Source organism: Rhinopithecus roxellana, chromosome 13 (genome assembly GCF_007565055.1).
Source record: "Rhinopithecus roxellana isolate Shanxi Qingling chromosome 13, ASM756505v1, whole genome shotgun sequence".
Lineage (NCBI taxonomy): Eukaryota > Metazoa > Chordata > Mammalia > Primates > Cercopithecidae > Rhinopithecus > Rhinopithecus roxellana.
The window spans coordinates 107054800-107080824 of NC_044561.1; the positions used below are offsets into that span (position 1 = coordinate 107054800).

At 44.1% G+C, this 26025-nt stretch overlaps 1 protein-coding gene across 8 annotated transcripts in view; it reads right to left on the reverse strand.

Moving 5' to 3' along the window:
• NCOA6 (nuclear receptor coactivator 6) overlaps positions 1-26025 on the reverse strand; it is a 121561-nt gene that overhangs the window by 6168 nt on the left and 89368 nt on the right. For 4 of the 8 annotated variants that reach the window (XM_030914161.1, XM_030914160.1, XM_030914162.1 and 1 more), the window contains 4 exons: positions 21784-24759; positions 18164-18232; positions 14080-14116; positions 8363-8511 (listed from right to left, as the gene is read on the reverse strand). In XM_030914161.1, the coding sequence (XP_030770021.1) occupies positions 8363-8511; positions 14080-14116; positions 18164-18232; positions 21784-24759 (3231 nt within the window). The other 4 variants (XR_004052563.1, XM_030914159.1, XR_004052564.1 and 1 more) reach the window with 4 other exon arrangements.

Here is a 26025-nt window from a genome sequence, read left to right on the forward strand (position 1 = left end):
CCCAGCTACTCAGGAGGCTGAGCCAGGAGAATCACTTGAACCCAGGAGGCAGAGGTTGCAATGAGCCAAGATCAACACACTGCACTCCAGCCTGGGTGACAGAACAAGACTCTGTTTCAAAACAAACAAAAAAATTCTGGAAATTTTCCTTCACAATTTGCATGGTTGGTTTCTAAATGAAGCTACTAGAGTACACTTTCAGGTGGTTACTCTTCAGGGTTTTCTCCCACGACATTATCAATATATGTTCACTTGCATATCTACAATAATACTTCTGCTTTAATTCAGTATATCTGTATACCCTGTGTGTGTGTGTTTTTTTTTTTTTTTTTTTTTTTTTTTTTTGAGACGGAGTCTCGCCCTGTTGCCCAGGCTGGAGTGCAGTGGCCGGATCTCAGCTCACGCAAGCTCCGCCTCCCGGGTTCCCGCCATTCTCCTGCCTCAGCCTCCCGAGTAGCTGGGATTACAGGCGCCCGCCACCTCGCCCGGCTAGTTTTTTGTATTTTTTTAGTAGAGACAGTATTTTTTTAGTAAAATAATAATAAATAGTAAAATATAGTAAAATTAGTAAAATAATAAACAGTATTTTTGTATTTTTTTAGTAAAGACAGTATTTTTCACTGTGTTCGCCAGGATGGTCTCGATCTCCTGACCTCGTGATCCGCCCGTCTCGGCCTCCCAAAGTGCTGGGATTACAGGCTTGAGCCACCGCGCCCGGCCTACCCTGTGTTTTTTTAGACAGTTGTTTCACTGGCTGTGGCTAGGGTGGGGCTATCACCTACTTTGCTGTCAGAGGGACACCCAGGGCTGCTGATAATTACAGATTGCTCTGAAGTTTCCTTAAATTAACATATTTTCCTGGTTCCAAACTTATGCTTTGAACTTCATGTTTTTAACTACCTTTTAAAAAAATAATTACCTTTTTCCCAGGTGAAAATATAACAAAAACTATTCTAAATGGAGGAATAAATAATGATAAAGAAAACTAGAAAAATCAGCCAGGCACAGTGGCTCACGCCTGTAATTCCAGAGCTTTGGGAGGCCGAGGCACGCGGATCACGAGGTCAGGAGATCGAGACCATCCTGGTTAACACAGTGAAACCCCGTCTCTACTAAAATACAAAAAATTAGCCAGGCGTGGTGGCGGGCGCCTGTGGTCCCAGCTACTTAGGAAGCTGAGGCAGGAGAATAGTGTGAACCTGGGAGGCAGAGCTTGCAGTGAGCTGAGAGCGCCACTGCACTCCAGCCTGGGCAACAAAGCAAGACTCCGTCTCAAAAAGAAAAAAAAAGAAAACTAGAAAAATTATTTGTGTTTTTGTGGCAAATTCACCATGTCAGGAAGGAGAACCACTCATTTGCATGTTTGTAAACAACACATCTGATCAGGTGCAATTTTAAAAAGTGATTTGTGGTAGCTAATTTTTGTGTAATTATTAAGTGACCCAACCAACCAAAACAATGGATCAAAGAATGACCAAAAACCATGAGGGCCTTCCTGGACTTGCCCAGAAATCATCCATCCCACCTGCTCTGATCTGGCCGTCTGGCAGGCCTTGGCCAGCATGATGTAAGCAAACTCAGCTCTCACAGCAGAAGCATGATTAATGTCACTGGTTCTCCAACAATACAAAAACAGCAACACTTTTAATTACAAACTGCTCATATTGTTTCTCAGCTTCAGAGATTTTCACGAAAAACACAGTATGTTTCTGATTTTGCTTGTATATGATATGTATGACCAAACTCTTATTAAATGCAAAAAGAAGCAGCCCCCTTTCCCCCTCAAAACTTTAAAAAGTGCTGATTCTGCAGGAAGATACTTCATTCATATTTCAGGTACCCAGCACTGCATATGTCCCCACATTTGAGGTGCATCCATTTTAGAAACCAGCTTGATATTTTGTGATCACATTCTGGGTATGGGTTTAAATACAATCACAGTAAATGATTTTGTAACTTGGTTCACATTTTTGGATACAATATACAGGCCAAAAATATGCGTAATTCTTCTTTACTTTGGGTCCAAGAGCTTTAACAGTGAAAAACCAAAAGGGCTACAGTACTAATTTCTGATTTAAAAGGTAACTGTGATACTACGATGTATAATTTTTGGTTTTTGTCCCACGTTCCTGGCTCATAGCTCCTGTAACTCTTGTAATTTCCTAAGTGACTGAGCAATCATTTGTTAAAATATTTGGCTTTTTGCCCATGCTTCTTGAAACAGCTCTGAGGTTGAGTTGATCACAAATGGCCAACTCTTCTATCAATCATGCCTATGTAATGAAGCCCCACTAAAAATCCAAGAGGGACCTGCCTCCCCTTCCCCTTCTTCCTCCATACAAAAACAAACAAACAAAAAACAAAACAAAACAAAACAAAACCCCACAAAAGGACTGAATTCAGGGGCTTCCCAGAAGGTGAACAAGAACATATCCACCTGCTAAGAGAGTGGTGCACCAACTCCACAGGGATGGAAGCTTCTACACTTGGGACCCATACAGACCTTGCCCTATGTATCCCTTCATCTGGCTGTTCATTTGTATCCTTTAAAACAGTGGTCCCCAACCTTTTTGGCACCAGGGATTGGTTTCGTGGAAGACAATTTTTCCACGGACTAGGGGTTGGGGGGATATGGTTTCAGGATGAAACTGTTCCACCTCAGATTCTCAGGCATTAGTTAGATTCTCATAAGGACCACACAAACTCTCTCTCTCGCATGCAGTTTACAGTAGGGTTCATACTCCTATGAGAATCTAATGTTACCTCTGATTTGACAGGAGATGGAGCTCAGGCAGTAATGCTCGCTTGCCCACCACTCACCTCCTGCTGTGCGGCCTACTTCCTAACAGGTCACAGACCACTACTAACCAGTTCACGGCCCGGGGATTGGGGACCACTGCTTTAAAGTATCAGCAGGGCATGGTGGCTCATGCCTGTAATCCCAGCACTTTGGGAGGTGAAGGTGGGAGGATCACTTGAGCCCAGGAGTTCTAGACCAGCCTGGGCAACAGGGTGAGTCCTGTTTCTACAAAAAATTAAAACTTCAGCTAGCCATGGTGGTGTGTGCCTGTAGTCTCAATTACTCAGGAGGCTAAGGCAGGAGGATTGCTTGAGCCCAAGAGTCTGAGGCTGCAGTGAGTGATGATAGTGCCACTGCACTCCAGCCTGGGTGACACAGTGAGACCCTGTCTCGAAAAAAAAAAAAAAAAAAAACTGGCTGGGCATGGTGGCTCACGCCTGTAATCCCAGCACTTTGGGAGGCCGAGGCAGGTGGATCATTTGAGGTTAGGAGTTCGAGACCAGCCTGGCCAACATGATGAAACCCTATTTCTACTAAAGATATAAAAATTAGCTGGGTGTGGTGGTACACACCTGTAATCCCAGCTACTTGGGAGGCTGAGGCACAAGAATTGCTTGAACCCGGGAGACGGAGGTTGCAATGAGCCAAGATCATGCCACTGCACTCCAGCCTGGGCGACAGAGTGAGACTCCATCTAAAAATAAAAAAATAAATAAAAATAAAATAAAAGTAAAAATTAAAAAAAAAAAAAAAATCTTTCATATGGGAGGCCAATGTGGGAGGATCACTTGAGGTCAGGAGCTCAAGATCAACCTGGGCACACAGGAAGACCCCGTCTCTACAAAAAAATTAAAAAATTAGCCCAGCGTGGTGATGCACACCTATAGTTTCAGCTACTTGGGAAGCTGAGGCAGAAGGATCATTTAAGCTCAGGAGTTCAAGGTTGCAGTGAGCCATGATCATGCCACTGTACTCTAGCCTGGGTGACAGAGTGAGAACCTGCCTCAAATGGGGGAAAAAAAAAAAAAAAAAAAAAAAGGGCCAGGCACAGTGGCTCACACCAGTAATCCCAGCACTTTGGGAGGCCAAGGCAAGTGGATCACTTGAGGTCAGGATTTCGAGACCAACCTGGTCAACATGGCGAAACCCCATCTCTACTAAAAAAAAAAAAATACACACACACACACACGCACACACAAATTAGCCAGGCATGGTGGTGCAAGCCTCTGTAATGCCAGCAACCCGGGAGGTTGAGGCATAAGAATCGTTTGAACCTGGGAGGTGGAGGTTGCAGTGAGCTGAGATCGTGCCACTGTACTTCAGCCTGGGCGACAGAGTGAGACTCTGTCACAAAACAAAACAAAACAAAACAAGAAAAAAAGAAAAAGCTTTATAATAAACTGGTAAACATGTTTCCCTGAGCGCTATCAGCCATTCTAGCAAATTAACTGAACCTGGTTAGGAGGGTTTCATGGAAACTCCAATTTTTAGCCAGCTAGTCAGAAGCACAGGTAAAACAACCTGGAGCTTGCACCTGGCATTGGAAGTGGGCAGCAGTCTTGTGGGACTGAGCCCTCAAACCTGTGGATCTGATACTATCTCCAGGCAGATAGTGTCAGAATTGAATTGAAGAACACCCAGCTGGTGTCTGAGGCAGGACTGATTGCTTGCTTGATGTGTGGGGAAAAAAAACACCTTACATCTGGTGTCAGAAGTGTGTTGTGAGAGTACAGCAGGAGAAACTGAGTCTGTTTTTCTCCCCATATACAGTAACTTAACCAGGGACAGCTAGAGAATGATGGCCTGAGGTCTTGTGACTGATGTGGGTATCTATACATGACTGTGATTCCAGGGGCTGGCCAGAGCTATGCCATTCTTTAGGGAGACACTTAGCACCCCTCCATGCAAGAACACAAAGCCTGAGAGTCATTATGGCCTCTTCTAAGCCAATTGCTAAGCCTCAAAGCAAGGATGTGCCAGGCATTCCAACATCACCACCGCCACCGTGGGACAAGGTTCAGTTTAAGTGTACAGGCTTATTCCCCACCCCCAACATGCCCTAAAAACAGGTTCTAGCTTTCCATCTCTTCTTGGCTGGTAGTTCTCTACAGAGCGGTTCTACTTTAAGCATCTCTTCTTAACTGTCCCTGTTGCTTCTTAGATTCTTTCTGGTGCCCTGTAAATAACACTTTAGTACCTTGAGGCTCTGGGCTGAGGTCAAGGTTCCAAAAATCTGGTGTGTGACATCTCTAAAGGCCAATACCTTTTCCCTGCTTTAAAGGTAATTACATACCATATTCTATAGCCTAGAAGATCTTGTTCTTTTGGGAAAATGAAAGGCATGCAGAACTGAGGGGAAGCAGATTTTCCCACAGAACTCTAGGCATGTTCCCTTTTAGGCTTTAAGTTTAGTACTTCAATATGCTGAAAAGTGTGCTTCCTTCCAAACTAGTTTCTGCCTAGAGATGATTCCCAGGGAGGAGGAAGGAAGTTACTGGCTTCATATCTCCACCTAAAGTTAGGATACCTAACAGGACCCTGACAGTATTGCTAGAAAAGAAAGAAGGCCCATCTCACCTTTGCCCCTTAACTCTCCAGCAGGCTGAGTATGGTGATGGTACTTTGTACACCTCAATTTTACCTGTATATGACCTCTGGCCTATTCCCAGAGGCTCTTGTGAAGCATTGTGACATTCTTGCCTAGAGACATAACCTGCCAAGAGTAGCTGAGTCCTCAGATCCGTGTCTAGTGTCTAGTGTGGGTGCACCAGAATCTACCTGGTCTTTAGGCTGGCATCCCAATGATACTTGACCGTTTCTCAGCAGTCCTGCTGGTATCAGTCCTGCTGGTATTGGGTAAGGTAAGAGCCAGGATCCCAGCTCTTACCTTACCCAAACTGAACTATTCAAGCTCAGCACATTTCCTAAGAGAATAATCTGGTCACTGCCTCAGCTTAAATGTCATGTCATTTTTTTCCAGAAAGCCTTCTCTGACCTGGCAGAAGAGCAAGGTATCCCAGCTATATGCTCTTACAGTGCCATGTAATTTTGCTATCATAGCATTTAACACTTTTACACAGAGTATTAGAATTCGTCTTTCAATGTGGTGAGGAAAGAGACTCTCTTTTTTTTTGTTTTTTGTTTTTTTTTGAGATGGAGTCTCGCTCTGTCGCCCAGGCTAGAGTGCAATGACGCGATCTTGGCTCACTGCAACCTCCACCGCCCAGGTTCAAGCAATTCTCCTGCCTCAGTGTCCCCAGTAGCTGGGATTACAGGCACCCACCACCACGCCCAGCTAATTTTTGTATTTTGAGTAGAGACAGGGTTTCACCATGTTGGTCAGGCTGGTCTCAAACTCCTGACCTCAGGTGATTTACCCAACTCGGCCTCCCAAAGTGCTGGGATTACAGGCGTGAGCCATTGCACCTGGCTGAGACTCTGTCTTTTCACTAAATAACCTCAGGGCCTGACATGTAGTAAATATTTAATACATATTTGATAGACGGTTATTCATCTGATAATTACTGATTGGTACATCTCTGTATTTGGCACCATACTAGGCACCAGGGATACAGTAGTTAGCAAAATCAGACATAATCTCCTGCCCTAACCAAGTATACATACTAATTACCTATGTCACAAACTGGCATAAAGTTATAGCTGTGGTATTATGAAGAAGAACCTGGTGCTGTGATCCCCCACAGCAGTGACAACTAAGCTAAGGTAAGTAGGAAGGGTGGGATATTAAGGAGAAGAGAGGTGGGCAGAGAGAAGAGCACTCCCTGTAGTACTTGCAACATATGCACAGGCTTGTGATGAGAGGAATGAGGATGGCATGTCCAACTTGCCAAGGAAAGTGGGATGAGGCTGGGAGATGACAGGGCCGAGACCACACAGAAGCTTGTGGGCTAGGTTGAAGCTTCTGGACTTTAATCCTAATTACAATGGTAAATCACTGAAGGGTTTTAAGCTAGTAGGTACTAGTGAAGATGGAAAAGGGCCACCTGAGATAAAATGGGCAACATTTTGTGATGAATTTGATATAAGGGTGAGGGAAAGACGTATCAAGGAGAACTTGTCTAATGGATAGATGGTGGTGCCATTTATTGAGATGAGGAACAATGGCAAAGGACCTTACTGTTGGAGGTGAAAATCACAAGTTTGGTTTTAGACATGTTGAGTCTGAGGTTCCAATAAGGATGTGCATGCAGTTGTCTAAGATCTCTAGGGGTCTGTACTAGAAACAGAAATACAAATTTACAAGTCATCTGTGAAAGGTTGTAACTAAAGAAGAGGGGCATGACTGAGATCTATTACGGAGAAAATACAAATTTGAAGAGAAAAGGTGACTCAGGATCAAAGTTTGAGGAAGGTCACCATCTAATGGCTGGGAAGGGAGATCGAGGAGGAGCAGCTGGAGAGGTGGTAGTAGAAAACAACAGAGAGTTCTTGGTCACAGAACCCAAGGGAAAAGTTAATTCAAAAAAGGAGATAGTAGTTAACAGAGAACACTCACAGGGTAAGGTTCTTAAGAAGGTCAGAGAAGATGGGATCAAAGGTATTGATGGAGAAACTGGCCTTAGACTTGAGGAAGGACACCTGCTCTATTATAGTAAGCACAAAGGAGGATACTGGGAGATTTATTTCTTGGTGGTGGGAAGCTGACGGAATTCTATTTTCTCTGTGAAGAGGTCAGGGTCTCTACCGAGAGAGGGGGAGAAAGTGTGGACCAGAGATTTAAAAAGCATAGAGAGTGGGAAAGGGAGCTGACCACAGAAACATGGAAAGATAGCTGGACCATATTCAGGACCTATCTGAAGTGGGTGATCACGAATTTAAAGTGGAATAAGCTGGGCGTGATGGCTCAGCCTGTAATCCCAGCACTTTAGAAGCTGAGGCAGGCAGATCACTTGAGGTTAGGAGTTCGAGACCAGCCTGGCCAACATGATGAATCCCTGTCTCTACTAAAAACAGAAACATTAGCCAGGCGTGGTGCACGCACCTGTCATCTCCTGAGGCAGGAGAATCACCTGAACCTGGGAGGTGGAGGTTACAGTGAGCCGAGATCATGACACTGCACTCCAGCCTGGGCAACAGAATGAGACTCCATCTCAAAAAAAAAAAAAAAAAACATGGACTCAAGGCCAGGTGTGGTGGCTCATGCCTACAATTCCAGCTTTGGAAGGCTGAGGCAGGAGGATTACTTGAGCCTAGGAATTCAAGGCTGCAGTGAGCTGTGACTGTGCCACTGCACTCCAGCCCAGGCAATAAAGTGAGACCCTGTCTCAAACAAACAAACAACAACAACAACAACAAAAACCAGTGGAATAAATCTGCCCTGTTATGTTCTTTTTTCCAGCAGTGCTTGTTGCTCTTGTGTACACACACAGAAAACACATAGTTAAATGAACAAATAAAGGACCAAACAAGTAGTAGAAGACAAAGACACTTGACACACTTCAGGAACAGAAGCAAAGATGAAGAACAAAGTCTTCTGCTGCTGTGATAAGGACTCTATTCCTCTATTTGACCCACAAATAGCACCCACATCCCACTGCTAACCTTTAGCAGAGCTGGAGGCTGACGCAGGTCGAGAAGATCGTTTACGATGTCCATTTTCCACACTTTCAGAAGCCACAGTTGGCTCTTCAGTTCGGGAGTTTCTTCTGCTCGGGATTTTGGACTTTTCAACTATCTCTTTGGGCTCACTGCTGACAGAAGCAAAACATTTCCAAGCAGGTGAGGGAATCAGGCCACACAAAAAACAGGCTCTTCAGATAGTTTCATTCATCAAGTAGGAGACTAAGAACTATATAGTTATTCTGGAGAGAAAGCAGTTCAACCTGGGGCAATAAGCACTATTGCCTTCTATATTACTGGGGGTTTAAAAGCGAGTCTAGCTTACTACATTAGTAAAAATAAAATAGTAAAGCATAATGTTGGTGAAATTGTAGAAAAACTGGTAAAAGACATCAAAAAAATTGGAACAAAACTTCCCTAATTCCTCACCCATTTTCTTATCTTTTTTTCTTTTCTTTCTTCTTTTTTTTCAGACAGAGTGTTACTCTGTCGCCCAGGCTGGAGAGCAGTGGTGTTGTCTCAGCTCACTGCGACTCCCACCTCCTGGGTTCAGGCAATTTATCTGCCTCAACCTCCCGAGTAGCTGGAACTACAGCCATGTGCCACCATGCCCTGCTAATTTTTGTCTTTTTAGTAGAGATGGGATTTCACCATACTGGCCAGGATGGTCTTAAACCCCGACCTCAAGTGATCCACCCACCTCGGCCTCCCAAAGTGTGGATTACAGGTGTGAGCTATTGCACCAGGCCCCTCATCCATTTTCCTAAGGTAGGAATAGTCCCCTTCAAAGATTAGAACATTTTGGATTTTGTAATTTTTTAGAATCATGAAAAAGGTCTTTAATATGCCAGAAAATTGCTATTAACCCAAAATAGTATATAAACCTAGGAAATTATTAACATATATTGGCATTTACTAATGATCCTGGTAGAGTTAGATAACAGCGTATTAGAAGCCACAGGATGGGGATAATTCACAATATACTGCTAGGTACATTGATTGTCCCTACCCCAAACCCCTTTTTTTAGTATATGAAAATTTAAAATTGGTAATATTCACTGTTATTGAGGATACAGGAACAAAAACATTTACATACACTCCTAATTGGAGTGTAAATTGTGTAACCCAGTGGTTCTCAAAAGGAGGCAATTTTGCTTCTTAGGGGACATTTAGCAACATTTGGAGACATTTTTGATTGTCACAACTTGAGGAGAAGGGTGCTACTGGAATCTTTTGGGTACAGGCCAGGGATGCCACTAAACATAAGCCCCACACAACAGTTATCTGGCCCCAAAGCTCAATACTGTTGAGTCTGAGAAACTCTGGTGTAACCCTTGACTCAGCAGTCCCATTTCTAGGTGCCTAAGGAAACAAATCTTTTTACAGAGCTCCACACATAAGGAAGTTAAAACATTTTATTTGTACTAGTGAAAACAGAAGACCTAAATGCCTAACGATAGTAGATTAGTTGGCTAAATCATGGCACATCCATATGGAGTCATGAAAAATCATGTTGTAGATTATTTAATGACAAAAACGATTCATGACACATTACCAAGTGGGAAAAACTTACCAACATAATGAACAGTGTAATTCCATTTTCATTGTTATATATGTTGAGTATATATGTAACTACATATGAATAAATATGAGCTATATACACATAAATCTTTTGTTGTTGTTGTTTGTTTTTAAGATGGAGTCTTGCTCTGTCTCTCAGGCTGGAGTGCAGTGGCACGATCATAGCCCAGTGCAAACTCATTACAGGCGTAAGCCACGATGCCCAGCCCTATACACATAAATCTGACACATTTGGGTGCATACTGTGTGAAAAAGACTAGAAGCAGATGAACTAAAATATATGTACAGTGAATATTGTTGAGTTGTAGGAATACTGGTTTACTGGTGAGTTATTTTCTTCTTCGTAATTCTCTGATCTGAATTTCTGGTTTTCTTTAATAAACTTTTTACACTTTCATGGTTCAAAAATGCACGTTAAAATTATTAGAAAAAAATTCCTTTAGAAAATTAAATTTGCTTGCAAGACATGTACCAAATACAAATAATGCAACAAAGCAAAACAAAACTGGTCAAAAGGCTGCCTCTTCTGGGAAGTCTTCCATGACCTCATTTCCCAAGTACAGCTGTCTCTTTTGTCTCTTGGGTTCACAGTCTTTATCTGGCATTCTAGAGCACCCATCAGATTGTACATCATGTTCTATTGTAATGTTTTGTGCCTTCAACTAGACTGTGAGCTTCTTAAGGACACAGACCATAACCTGATTGTCAACTATCCCTACCCTTCCACTGTTCACTCCTGCCAGAGGACCCTTTGCTAGTAGCACCGTGGTTGGGAACTGGGCCACACTGTTCACTCCCATAGTTTTACATATAACAGCTGCCCCACACCCAACCATAAGCCAAGGTAAGTCAAGGAGAGGTGAGGCTGAAGCTGGGGTGGAATTACAAGTAAGGGGGATTTACACCTCCTTTGAGAGGTAGTAAAGACGACTTTCTGGCTAGTAGTCCAGAAAATGGTCAAAGCTTCTGAGGAAAGAAAATTCACTTTAAAAAAATTTTTTTTTTTTTGAGACAGAGTTTCGCTCTTGTTGCCCAGGCTGGAGTGCAATGGTGCGATCTCGGCTCACCTCAACCTCTATCTCCCGGGTTCAAGCGATTCTCCTGTCTCAGTCTCCTGAGTAGCTGGGATTACAGGCATGCGCCACCACGCCCAGCTAACTTTTGTATTTTTAGTAAAGACGGGGTTTCACCACGTTGGCCAGGTTGGTCTCGAACTCCTAACCTCAAATGATCCGCCTGCCTCGGCCTCCCAAAGTGCTGGGATTATAGGCATAAGCCACCATGCCCAGCCGAATTTTTTTGTTTTTTTGAGACAGGATGTCACTCTGTTCCCCAGGCTGGGGTGTGGGTAGTGCAATCATGGCTCATTGTAGCCTTGACCTCCTAGGCTCAAGTGATCCTCCCACCTTAGCCTCCTGAGTAGCTGGGACTACAGGCAAGTGCCACCATGACCAGCTTTTTTTTTTTTTTTTTTTTTTTTTTTTTTTTTTTGTTGAGACGGAGTCTTGCTCTGTGCCCCAGGCTGGAGTGCAGTGGCGTGATCTTGGCTCACTGCAAGCTCCGTCCCCTAGGTTCACGCCATTCTCCTGCCTCAGCCGCCTGAGTAGCTGGGACTACAGGCGCCCGCCACCTCGCCCGGCTAATTTCCTTGTATTTTTAGTAGAGACGGGGTTTCACCGTGTTAGCCAGGATGGTCTCAATCTCCTGACCTCGTGATCCGCCCGCCTCGGCCTCCCAAAGTGCTGGGATTACAGGCTTGAGCCACGGCGCCCGGCCAGACCAGCTAATTTTTTATTAATTTTTTATTAATTTTTCGTAGAGACAGGGTCTCCCTATGTTGCCCAGGCTGGGCAACTCCTGAGCTCAACCAATCCTCCCTCCTTGGCCTCCCAAAATGCTGGGGTTACAAGCATGAGCCGCTGTACCTGGCTAGATGGTTCCTAATGAAAGTGCCTCTTTCTCCTGGCAAAACAAAAGCCACAGCAAGACTATCCTGTTTTTTATGGTCAATGCTCAGGTATCTCTGGAAACAAATACCCCAAAGGTATTTTTGGTCTGATAAGCTTATTTCTCTAGATAAATCGCTGGTGCATGCTTGAGAAATGCAGATGAATTCAAACATTAGCCCAATCCAAATAAAACCAGACAGGCAGAGTGGTATAGTAGGAGTAGCAATGAATTTGGAATGAGATGAACAAGGGTCAAGTCTTAGCTATGCATTTATTGACTATGCTATTTAATGCTCTATGTTCTAGACTTTTTTTTTTTTTTTTTTTTTTTTTTTAAGATAGAGTCTTACTCTGTTGCTCATGTTGGAGTGCAGTGGGCAGGACTACGGCTCACTGCAACCTCAACTTCCCTGGGCTCAGGTGATCCTCCCACCTCAGCCTCCCAAGTAGCTGGGACTACAGGCGCGTACCATTATGCCCAGCTAATTTTTTGTATAGACAGGGTTTCACTATGTTGCCCAGACTGGTCTCAAACTCCTGGGCTCAAGCCATCTGCCTACCTTGGCCTCCCAGAGTGTTGGGAGTACAGGTGTGAGCCACCGAGCCCGACCGTTCTAGACTCTTTTTTCTTTTCTTTTCTCTCTTTTTTTAGACAGAATCTCACTCTGTCGCCCAGGCTGCAGTGCAGTGGCATGATCTCGGCTCACTGCAACCTCCGCCTCCCAGGTTCAAGTTACTCTCCTGCCTCAGCCTCCCAAGCAGCTGGGATTATAGGCATGCGCCACCATGCCTGGCTAATTTTTGTAGTTTTAGTAGAGACAGGGTCTTACCACGTTGGCCAGGTTGGTATCAAACTCCTGACCTCAAATGATCCGCCCGCCTCGGCCTCCCAAAGTGCTGGGATTACAGGCGTGAGCCACTGTGCCCAGCCTTGTTCTAGACTCTTGATCTATAAATCCCATCTTGTCTGCTGCAATACATAGGTTAAATGTCAGGGCTCTGAAGTCAGAAGGCTTGGGTTTGAATCTAACCTTCACCATTTACTAACTCTGTGACCTTGGGGAATTTAGTTAATCTTTCTGAGCTTTAGATTCCTCATCTATAAGACAGAATTTACTTTCCTAATAGATACTGTGAAAACTAGATGAGATAATACATCTAGGGTGCTTGTAGCTCAAACTATTAAGGATGCATGGCATGGAACAACATTCAAATAAATGGTGGCTATTAACCTCCTCACAGGGATGATATTAAGATTAAATGAAAAAAATATTGTGAAAGTGTTTTATGAAGTTGCTGTACAATTATGAGAAGTTCTTTAAAATATCATCTAGTGCATTCCTACACTAAAAGAGGCAAGGCTGGGCATGGTGGCTCACGCCTGTAATCCCAGAGGCTGAGATGGGTGGATCACTTGAGGTCAGGAGTTCAAGACCAGCCTGGCCAACATGGTGAAACCCCATCTCTACTAAAAATACAAAAATTAGCTGGGCGTGGTGGTGCATGCCTGTAATCCCAGCTACTTGGGAGGCTGACGCAGGAGAATTGCATCAACTCCAGAGGTGGAGGTTGCAGTGCCCCAAGATCGTGCCACTGCACACCAGCCTGGGTGACAGAGCAAGACTGCCTCCAAAAAAAGCCATGACTTTTGGAAAATGGTAATATTCCTCTCCATAGAGCTAATTAAGTTGAAGCCATAGATGTACTTCATTTTGTAGGGTTATGTGGAGCAGCACAGTGTAACACAAAAAAGCACAGGTTTTAGGTCAGATCCTGCCTGGCTTTCTCCTTCTTTCGCCTTGAGGGTCAAACAACTGTTCTTTAGAAGACAGTTGCAAGGACTATTATTAATATCAATGGTAACAACAGCTCCCATATATTGAACATTTACTATTTCCTCATTATGCTGAGTGTTGAACGTGTTACCTCATTCAGCTTTGAAAACAACCATAAAAGGTAGAAACTTAGCCTCCAAGTTTTATTAAGAGAAATGTTACCTCTGAGGGATTAAGACTCAAGACAGCTCTCTGCGTTAGCAGTAAAAACAGACTGGCGTGAGAGTGAAGGAAAAGGACAAGGTGAAGAAAGGTTTAAAGACTGAGAAAGCTGATACCTTTCAAAGAGGCTTATGCTGTGTTCATGCTACGTCTGCAGAAATGATCATCTTACCTTTGTCCAGAGACTATGGCAGCATTTACCTCCAGCTCTGTAAAAAAATGTAAAGGATAGAAATGAAATGTGGGAGCTGCCACGGAGAGAAGCTAGGAGTCTACAAGAATTCTCAATGCCCTATTTAGGCTAAAGTGTCCCTGTGCCCAGAAGGATTCTCACCCTACATGGTATGGAGACAAAGCTGGCACAGATACAACTTGGTTTGTTTGAGACATAAGACACTTGGTCTATTTTTATTTCTACTCCACACTGTGAAATAACCTGTTTGGATTAATAGAACTAAGTTCACCCTTCCTCGTTTGTATCTCATCCAGTTACAACCAGGTTAGCAAAATAAGTCTCTTCCTCTCATATGGAAGAGACTGTTTTCATTTTAAAACATCTCCACCTTCTTGGCATTTTTTAAAAAAGCAATCTTCAAATATGTCTTGAATATCTATTAAGGATGCATTCTTCTCAAAAGGACTTCCTCACTGAGTTTTAGAGGGCATAGTGCTTTGCTTTCAGATATTGCCTTTAGACCCCATTCTATTCCTTTCTTTCTCAACCTCCCAGCAATGCCCTCCAAGCAAGGAAAATATCAGTAATTCGTCTAACAGCATTTTGTATCAATGAGCACACTCTGGGTTTGCCAGGCACTTCTTCCTCAGCATCAGCAGAAAAACATTTGCTTTCTCTATTATGTGCCTTTAGGTAGTTCCATCTTTTCCAAAAGCCTTCCCTGATGTACCAGATAGCAGTGATCTATCTTGCCTCTGGCCTCCCACAGCCCTACATCTGTTCCCCCATTGAGGGAATTCAGCACCTCATTACTCAGTGTATATGTCTAACCTACTCTACTAATTACATGGTAACCTTAAGGGCAGTGAAGTTAGAGTGTCTGGCTCAAAATTTTGACTTCAATGCTTATTAGCCATGTAACTTTGGGTAAATTACCTGACATCTCTGTGCTCAATGCCTTATCTAAAGAATGGGAATAACCACATTACCCACTTCAAAGTTAAGAAGATAAAATAATGCATGTAGAAATTTTAGTATGGCACCTGACACTTAGTCATAACTCAATGTTATTAGCTATTATTATTGCTATGAAGATCAGGTTGATGCAGCCTTCCATGTAAGGAGGTTGGACTACTCTGCCTTTAATGCAAGGTGCTAGTAGAAGGGAATCTTTGATGGGAGGCTGAGGCAAAGGAATTGCTTGAACCCAGGAGGCGGAGATTGCAGTGAGCCAAGATTGCGCCACTGCACTCCAGTCTGGTGACAGAGCAAGACTTCGTCTCAAAAAAAAAAAAAAAAAAAAAAAAAAGGAAGGGAATCTTTGCTTCTCATTGCTGTTTAGCCTCCTGTATTTGTACCCACAAAGCCTGAAAACCCATCCACAAGAAATAGATACCAGGCCTGGCTGGAAGATATAAACTCAGGTAATGTGTGCTCAAAAGTGAAAACGACTCAAGTCAAAAGAGGTGCTCATACTCATTGTTATTTTATTTTTTTGAGACAGGGTCTCACTCTGTCCCCCAGGCTGGGGTACAGTGGTGCTCACTGCAACCCCCACCTCCAGGGTTCAAGCGATTCTCCTGCCTCAGCCTCCCAAGTAGCTGGGACTACAGGCACACACTACCATGCCCAGCTAATTTTTGTATTTTTAGTAGAAACAGGGTTTAGACATGTTGGCCAGGCTTGTCTTGAACTCCTGGCCTCAAGTGATCCGCCCGCCTCGGCCTCCTGAAGTGCTGAGATTACAGGCATGAGCCACCGCACCTGGCCTATTTTTATTTTTTGGGGGACGGTCTCACTCTGTCTCCCAGGCTAGAGTGCAGTGGGATCACAGCTCACTGCAGCCTCAACTGGACTCCTTGGGGTCAGATGATCCTCCTACCTCGGCCTCCCAAGCAGCATGTACGCCAAGCCCAACTAATTTTTAAAAATTTTTTGTAGAGATGGCGTTTTGCTATGTTGCCCAGGGTGATCTTGAACCCCTGGGGCTCAATCAATCCCCCTGTCTCAGCCTCCTAAAGCACTGGGGTTACAGGCATGAGTCATCACACCCAGCCTAGTTTGCTCAAAAATTTTTTTTGAGACAGAGTTTTGCTCTTACTGCCCAGGCTAGAGTTCAGTGGTTCAATCTCTGGCTCACCGCAACCTCTGCGTCCCAGGTTCAAACGATTCTTCTGCCTCAGCCTCCAGAGTAGCTGGGATTACAGGCATGTGCCACCACACCCAGCTAATTCTGTATTTTTAGTAGAGACGGGGTTTCTCCGTGTTGGTCAGGGTGATCTCGAACTCCCAACCTCAGGTGATCTGACCGCCTCGGCCTCCCAAAGTGTTGGGATTACAAGTGTGAGCCACCACGCCTGGCCTAGTTTCCTCTTTTAAAACAAGAAAGTTTGATGTTTTTGAGAATCTTAACACTATCACTGCTGATTCATAAGTAGAGATCAAGAAGGTTTGATGAAGGTAATCAGTGGCTCTGAGGGATATTAAGGATAAGGAGATTCATTTATACCAAACTTCAAAATGGAACAGGATTCTTCAGCCAATTACTGTGAGAAGGGGGAAAAATGATACGGTAAATCCTATTTTCTAGAGTAGGGTTGGGGCAGGAAATGGAATTCCCTTTCTCTCTATAGTTACTCCTTTCCTTACCAAAAATGAGTTTTGCTGTATGACCCCTCCTTTAAATAATGTGCTCCATTCCTACCCTTCTCAAATATCAACATGATGTCAGGTATCATGTGGGCAATTGGCAACAAAGAAAGCATCTGGGTGGCTGGGCCGGGTGCTGTAGCTCACACCTGTAATCCCAGCACTTTGGGAGGCTAAGGCGGGTGGATCACGAGGTCAGGAGATCGAGACCATCCTGGCTAACATGATGAAACCCCGTCTCTACTAAATATACACCAAATTAACCAGGCGTGGTGGTGGGCACCTGTAGTCCCAGCTACTCGGGAGGCTGAGGCAGGAGAATGGTGTGAACCCAGGAGGCAGAGCTTGCAGTGAGCAGAGATCGCACCACTGCACTCCAGCCTAGGTGACAAAGTGAGACTCTGTCTCAAAAAAAAAAAAAAGACTCTGGGTGACTGAAATGTTTTTTGCTCGCACACTATTTTCAGAGGCCTGATTTTATTCAGAGTGTGCAGCAGAAAGTCCTGTCCATCACATAGGATGTAGCACTCTGAAGTAGGTTTTAAAATAATCACAAACTATACCTTACTTGTATTGGCTCAGATTCACAAAATTAAGCATGGCTACTATTTTTTTTCTTACTAACTTTGTCAAGTATGTGAATTGTAGTTTCAATAAGATTCTTACCTCTGTGGGAACGAGTCAGATTTTTTTTTTTTTTTAACTCCTCAATGATCTACAGTGACAAAGAATCAAGCGAGACTAAACTGTACCACATCTGATATTTATCTGCCTCCAGTGTGTAAAGGCAAACCAAGGGCTGTTACCGCCATCATCCTCATGTATTCTGAGCTGACCCTGATCCCACGGCAGTTATTTGTCAGACTACCATGGGCTCCTACTTCCAGAACTATCATCCCTTGTGCTATTTACAATATATCGGTCACAGGGAGAAACTTAATGCCACCCAGAGATGACTGAAATGACTCTGCCTCCCTGGAGGAATGGCTACCACATTGTGGCAGAGACTCTATGAACAAGACTCCACTACTGTCATGATAATAAAATTACAAAGTGCATTAATGCTTGCCAGCCCCGTAAGTCACCATATGCCAGTTATTCAGCTGCCAACCATAGGTGCCAGGGTCATAGAACAGGGAAAACTCTGCAACAGAAACCCATGGCTGGGTGGCAGACAATGGGCATGGAGATGCCCTTCTTGAGTTCCCTAGCTGACACTATGAATGCATAAGAGAGCAAGCTGGTCAGGGGGAAAATAATCTCAAGTAGAACTGCACAAGCTCTGCTGCTCAACCAAAGTCTGCTCTGAAGCAAACAGATAAAATAGTTCCAGCTACTTCCTGGCGTAAGAACACATGACGTTGAGGACAGCAGTAGTTCCTTCACATGTAACCCATCCCACTCAAAGAAGTTTTTCCAAAGTACACCTTACCTGGTCTGGCAACAGAGGTCTGCAGTGCTGTGGTTGAAGTTTCCTTTGAGACTAAATTCTGCGACGGGGCTAAGGCAAGGAAAAAAAAAATTACAGACCTTTTACTTTCTTTTCTAAACAAAAAGAAGCATTAACCTAATCAATGGCTAAGTAACTGCTGAAACAATATACTCTTAGAGGGCAGTACTCAAAATTGGCCTCGAAATTACAAGTACATTTTAAAACTTACTAAAAAAATTAATTACCGTAACACCCAGTACCAATGACTACCATTTAGGGGTATAAGCTTTTCCTTTTGGTATGTATAATAATAAGGGAAGGAGATGGCTATAAGAACACAGCACTCATATTTTCTGCTTCTTGGTGTCAGGTTCTGAACACTACTCGAAAAAGTCCCAAAGCATACCTTAGTAGGCAACCCAAACCATAGAGGTACAATTATACCATTCCCCTCAGCATTTAAAAAATCTAGTCTTACTCCCTAAAGACTATACTCCATGAGAGTGGAAATGGTCACATAGTTTTGTACTTTTCTACAGCACTCAGCAAAAGTGATGGGCATAAAGCAGGCATTCAACTCATACATAATAAATAAATAAATTTCATATGTTATTTACTTATCTAACAAATAGTTGCAAAGAACTTACTAGGGGCAAGACACTGTGCCAGGTACCCTGAGAGACCAAACTACATCCTCTTGCACATCAGGAACTCAGTCTAGTATTAAAGATAAGATACATACATGTGGTGCACTTGAGTGCACTCTGATGTCATACGAAGGAGTCACAAAGTATAAAATACTACAAAAGTCCAAAGCAAGGGTTAGCAATTCTAGGTTGAGAAATCTGAAGGCACATTAAAGGGAGAATCAGGCTTCAAAGGACACAGAGAACTTAGGCCCTTGAGGAATGGAATAAAATACATAATGCACTCTAGAAGGGAACCATCCTGGAAGATAAAGATTATGGCGTGGATATGCCACAGTCACATCTTGACACCTCAGTCTAAAATCCTAGATAAACTCTGCAACAATACGTTTTACTCTCTTGTGGCAACTGTGAATTTTGTATATTTCCCTCCCTGCTTATTAAAGCAGTAAATTAGGCATTTGTGTATAAGAATTTATTTTGGATGCTTATCTGATAAACCTTAAAACTATATCTTAACTTCTACTTTTAACTTTAGTGTTCATTTCTCAAATTTCCTTTTCTTTTTCTTCTGAGACAGAGACTTGCTCTGTCACTCAGGCTGTAGCGCAATGGCAGGATCTCGGCTCACCACAACCTCCGCCTCATGGGTTCAAGCAATGCTCCCGCCTCAGCCTTCTGAGTAGCTGGGACCACAGGTGCATGCCACCATGCCCGGCTAATTTATATATACATATTTTTGTAGAGATAGGGTTTTGCCTTGTTGTCCGGGATGGTCTCAAACTCCTGGGCTCAAGTGATCCACCTGCCTCGGCCTCTCAACATGCTGAGATTATAGGCATGAGCCACTGCGCCTGGCCAATTTCTCACATTTTCAAAGTAAAAGCACAGAAGACCCTTGAAAAAGAATACAAATAATCACTTATAAGCAAAGTGAGCGTTCTTGACTAAAATAGAGAACTTTTTCCAAATGTGGTTCATCTCCTCAAGACCCACATTATTTCTCTAGTATAATATATGATCCAGATAAAAATAATTTCTAATTACTTCATCATTTTTCTCTTGATACCAGAGGGAAAAGTCTCCTGAAAGGAGAAATGGAAATATTTAATAGTGAAGGATATACTTAATTTACACCAGGTTCCCTTTTAATTATTAGGGTTCATCTACACCAACAGAACTAGAACAAGATAGAATAAGCACCCAGTCTTGTGAAGACTGTCTCCTGTAAGAGCAGCAAACTCCTTGAAGGCCTTTATCCTGCCCCCATATCTCTAACACTGAGGTGAAGAGGCAGAGAGAAGGGGAATTAACCTTTCCAGAGCTCGGTGTGAGGCAGTGTGTTGGCCACTTGACAAATTTTCTCATTGAGTCCTCTCTCAGAATCCTAAATTCTGGGAGGTAGAATGTACAATCTCCATTTTACAAGTGAAGTACATGGCTTAGGAGAGGTTAAGGAACGTATCACCTGTAACTGGTAACCAGTGGGCTAGAATTTGAACTCTGATCTTACCCTGAAGCTTGTGTTCTTTCTGCCTCTCCTCCTGGGTGCTTACCACTCAGTGGTAGGCACTCGAAGCATTTTAGCTGCATAAATAAGATAGGCACTTAATTAGCTGGCCTAGGATATCGCAAAGGTCTTTCTCAGCTCTAGCAGTGTGTGACTGACTCCACTCTGAGGAAATAGAGCTTCTTCACTTAAGCCTCACAGGAGGAGGAACATGTGGGGTAAGGGAAGAAGGGAAGGAGGGGCGGTTGTAAGGACACCTATGCTTCCATCATTAGCCCATTTTAACAGTACATAGGAAATACCCTGAACTAGATATACACAAATGGAATGCACCAATCAACAAAGAGATTACATCAAAAAGAAACTGGGAATAACAATTTTTACCACTTACTGAATAATTATATGCTAGGTTCTGTGCTAAGAATATGTACTACCTTATTGAATTCCTACAACTATTATTGTTCCATATTACAAAGGAGGAAACCAAAGTCTGGAGTGGTCAAGTAACTTGCCCAAGCCCACAGAGCTGGTAAATGCTGGTGTTATAATACCAACCCAAGCCTACAGGCTCTTGACCACTTTGTTTCTGCCGTGTCCACTATCATGAAACCCAGTTTTCTTTCAGCTCTCCTCTAGAGTAGCCGAGACAAAAAAACAATGGTTCCTGAGATAGAGTACAATGAGAATGAGGCTATGAGGACCCATTGTTCTGAAAGTCATGAGCAAATCTTCACCCTGGTAAAGAGAATCTGCAGAAGCTGCTGTTCACATGTAACGCACAGTGTTAAATGGGAGGTTCACAGTATAGACTCTGAACAAACACTGAACTTCTTTGAGCTTCAATCTTCTCACCCATACAATGGGGTTAAGAATATCTGATATGGTTGGTATAAAGATGATGCAAGACAACATATGTAAAAATGCTTCCTTGTACATTGAAAAACTTTTATATAAATGAAAGGTGTCATTATTTCAGGAGCTCTTTGTTTTTTTTGAGACAGTCTCGCTCTGTTGCCCAGGCTGGAGTACAGTGGCGTGATCTCGGCTCACTGCAACCTCTGCTCTCAGGTTCAAGCGATTCTCCTGCTTCAGTCTCCTGAGTAGCTGGGAGTACAGGAGTGTGCCATCATGCCTGGCTAATTTTTGTAATTTTAGTAGAGGTGGAGTTTCACCATGTTGGCCAGGCTGGTCTCGAACTCCTGACCTCAAGTGATCTACCTGCCTCGGCCTCCCAAAGTGTTGGGATTACAGGCGTGAGCCACCGCACCCGGCCCTTAGCTCTCTTTAATGAATGCAAACTTAACATGGGATTTAAAAGCATATTTTCCAACGTACTTTCAATAAATAAAACTACTTCCATTTAGCCCATTCTCCTTCAAGTAAAAAACGAGTCATGCTTTCTCTTGTGGGATTAGGTCATCAAAAAACTGACACAAAGAGATGATGAAGCCCCAAGTACATACCTATGCTGGGTAGAAGTTCTGGATGGGATCCCACCTTCTCCTCCACTAGGCCACCCGCAAGTGGCTCAGATGCTATGCCACCATGATTGCTTTTTGTGGTCGGTACGGCGGAGATGAGCTCGGAGGGTACCAGAGTGGTTACTATTGAGCGTACACTGGTGGGGAGAGCACCGCCAGGTAAGCTGGGTCCTGCTGAGGCAGTGCCCGGGCCCACGGGGCTAGAGGTCATTTTTAGCAGAGTGGGTGCTGGGGGCGTTGGGGTTTTACTGTCCAGCTCTGTGGGTAACTGCTCTGTTCCCACGAGCCCCGGAGCTGTGGTGTCTAGCCCTTGGCCTTCAGTCTCTCCATCTGCACCATATTGTTCTTCCCCTTTCTCAAGAGAGCCTGTAACTTTCTTACACGCCTTGGTCAACAAAATTTGGCCAATTTTGTCCACTTTTCCTTTGCCCTTACTAGACGAGACTGGGCTTCGCCGGTTGACAGAGGACCCTGGACTATTGGTCAAAAGGGGAGAAACCATTGTGGTTGACTGTGAAGAGGGAAGTGTGTTCTGATCTGCTGAGGTGTTCACCTGAGGGCTAGCCTCATCTGGATTCAATTCTTTCACTTGCTGAACAGGGGGATGAGGAGGGACAACTGGAGAAGACGTACAAGGAGGGGAAGGAAGCTGAACAGGGGTGGCTCGTGAGCTAAGGACCAGAGGTCGACCTGTCTGGATGTTTGGAGCAGGACTACTGGAGGGAGCATTAGGCGGTACAGGAGCAGAAGAAAACTTTATGTTCTGAGGTATGTGTAAAGGGCCAACAACTGCAACAGAGGGCGGCATCAGGCCAGAGTTGGTTGTCAGTGGGGCTGCAGGAATTGTGCTTGGCTGTGATCCTTTCATAACCTGAATTATTGAGGATGAATTGATAAAGACAGGTGTAATGAACTGAGGCCGGGCATTAGACTGAGCAGCTGACTGTCCCTCAGAAACCATAACCTTGCTACCCACATTGGGCATTGTGACAACTGTTGACATCAATGCAGACTGCAAGTGAGTTGGCAAAGCTGCTGATGTGTTAGCTGAAGTTGTGATGGGATTGGAAGTGACAAATACAGTTATTTGATTTGGGGGCAAAGGAGTGGAAATGGAGGAAGAGCTAACAGGTCTTGACATTACTGGAGGGATGCTTGGTGCAACGTTAGAACTGACCTCACTCAATTCGGGATGCCCAAGGGTTGAACACGGCTCATTACTGTGAGGTAAGTTTAGGGAATTAGAGGATTCTTTAGAAGAAGACGGATCCTGCAGTGTGGGAATGACAGATGCTTTTTTGAGGTCCTCCCCAGAAACTACTGGAGGTGTTACTTCCAGATCTGTAAGCCCAGGGGGTTTAATCGTCACATTGGGAGCTCCAGAGTTGTCAAGAAGTTGACTTAACGATGTTGGTGCTTCCCTCATAGCAGGAGACACCAAATTTTTGCTCTCTTCGACATTGGGAAGTTTGTTAGGATCCGAAGGCTGCCCATCCTTTTTGGATTGATCTTCAGGGACAACCATTTTAACTTCCTGGGCAGGGACTGCTTTTAGTTCAATATTTACCTGTTCCTTCCTACCCTGGGAATTCTGGCAATCACTGTCCTGAGGCACATTCAAGCTCTCCTTGTTATCCTCAACAACACCCCCAACTGCAGCCACAGACACAGTAGGATTCTGAGGATTCAGCCCACTGTTGTTAGGAAAGCTCCCAGGTACAGGGGGATTGGCCAGAGGAGCGGGACTGACCAATACATTTCTCGGCAACTCCACATTCTGCAACAGAGCTGCATTTGTCTGAGAGGCCAGAGTAAGTTTAGGGGCTTTTGAATTTTGCCTCCCCGGGCTTGGAGTTGTTTTCCTACTGGCCCCAGGACTAGACCTGCGACTGTTGCTTGGACTTGCCCGTTTTGTTGCTCCAGAATTAGACTGCTTTCCAGAATTCACTACCACAGAATCTAATTTGTGAGTTTGTGGGGTAGCAAAATTGGAAGGATTCATGGTAAGATTTGAAGGTGCTTGCCCGATGGCCTTCAAAGTTGTTGGATTTAGGCCTTGTTGATCAAAGCCCCTGTTTAAATTTGGCCTAGGAGGTAAAGGAATATTAATCTGTGGAGGGAAGAGTCCTGCTATGGAAGCGTTGAGTCTTTCTGGTGACAGACTGATTTCTGAAGGTTCTGTGCTGGGAGGGCGGTTGTTGGGTGTCTGAGGATAATAGGGTCTGGGGCTGGCTCTGTTTGGTGTTTTGGGCCTAGATGTCTGGGTTGGCGCAGCCACATTTGGAAAGTGGTGACCATGAGAGCTGGGCAGGGAATTTACAGGGGGTTGCTGGGGAGTTGCACCTTGAGTTGCTGAAAGGGGCGATGGTCCAGGTTTTGGCCCTGTCATCATTAACTGATTCTGGGGAAGTACTACATGTGAAGGCATGTTGCTTGGGCCTCCTGGGACAGATGGTGCTTCACTGCCACTTGCTTCAGGGAGCGAGGCCATCTCTGCCAGTGGCGAGCTCGAAGGATTCTGCGGGCTCTCCTGATAGACCATTTTCCTTGAATTGCTTCCCAAAGGAGTATTCACAGGCATTGGCATTCTTTGTTTATCAGGTGATGGTGGCACAGAGGCAGGTCCTTGCAGACTGACCATGACAGGCACACTGCCACTCTGCTGCATGGGCATTCTCTGGGAGTCGGGGTTCAGGGGGCCCCTTGGAGGATGGACACTTTGAGAGACTGGAAGCCTAACTGATTTGGGATCCTGCTGCATCATGAGCATCATCATCATTTGTTGCTGCTGTTGCTGTTGCTGAGACTGTGGCTGACTGGGAGGTGGTGGCTGCTGCTGCTGAGGCAGTTGTGGCTGTGGCTGCTGCTGTGGTGGCTGTGGTGGGGGTGCCACATGCTGCATGAGTTGAGGAGGCATCTGCTGAAGTGGCCTCTGTTCAACTGGTTGAGAAGGATAACCTAAAACAAGCCCCCCAAATCACGGAAGTTAGATTTTTCAGCAAGAAAATGTTGCTACCTTTAGAGTATAGCCAAGCAATACTCATCTAGGTGGCACAGACTATGCACAAACAGCTCAGGCATGCCCACTCCTGGGGCAGGGGGCAGCCCCTCATTACTTGACATAAGCAAAAGGGGCACAGTGCTTAAGGAAGCAAAAAGCAAAGCATCAAAAAACCTGGAGCTCCTTGGTGTGTAGGGTCTGAATGAGCCATGACTGTACTAAGAGCCTGATTTTCTGTGCTATGCACTGAAAATGGCTGTGTCTATACCAGCCAAACATTCAGATGAAATGAGAAAAACTCCATCAACAGCAAGTGCCTGTCTACCCAAGATTCAGATCTCATGTAGTCATAATCAATATTTCAATGTACTTGTGAATGAAGTAAAGCATTTAGGATTCACTTCTTCTGTTAGTATGGGAATAATTTTTTTAAAGATGTGGTTTTGTTGAAAATAACAGCATTGAAGACAGCCTTTTTATTCTTTCAACAGAAGTAAAATATAAAATTCTAGGATTCAGTTCCTTAAGAAAGAGGAATTTAAAATTATTCCAATTCATTGGCTCCATACACTATGCCGCTTCCTTCAGGATTAATCCTTTGGGGGAAACCAACTGAATTAAAATTGCCCCTCAGATGTAAATCAGTTTAATAAACAGTAGGAGTTAATGGAAGCTGATATACACATTGAAAATAAAATTAGGGCACTGAAGTTTTTATGGATATTAATTTGCACTTAACTTTCTTACATGCAAATCTCTACTTGGAGAATATTTTCCATGAATCCACAGTTGGAGAATAAGTAAGGCGGAAGCATAGCCCTCGGGAATAAAAAATAATTTTGGGAAAAGAACCCTGAAGGACAATATCTTCTGGATATGCAGAGGGCAACATCTCAAATTATTCTCTTTTTTGTGAAGATTTTACTTGGCATTTTAGAACCAAAACCTTACAATCAGAAAAGATAAAAAGATCACAAACTGGTCAGGTGCGGTGGCTCATGCCTGTAATCCCAGCACTTTGGGAGGCCGAGGCGGGCAGATCACCTGAGGTCAGGGGTTCGAGACCAGCCTGACCAACATGGTGAAACCCCGTCTCTAAGAAAAATACAAAATTAGCTGGGCATAGTAGCGCATGCCTGTAATCCCAGCTACTCGGGAGGCTGAGGCAGGACAATCACTTGAACCCGGGAGGCAGAGGTTGTGGTGAGCCAAGATCGCGCCAT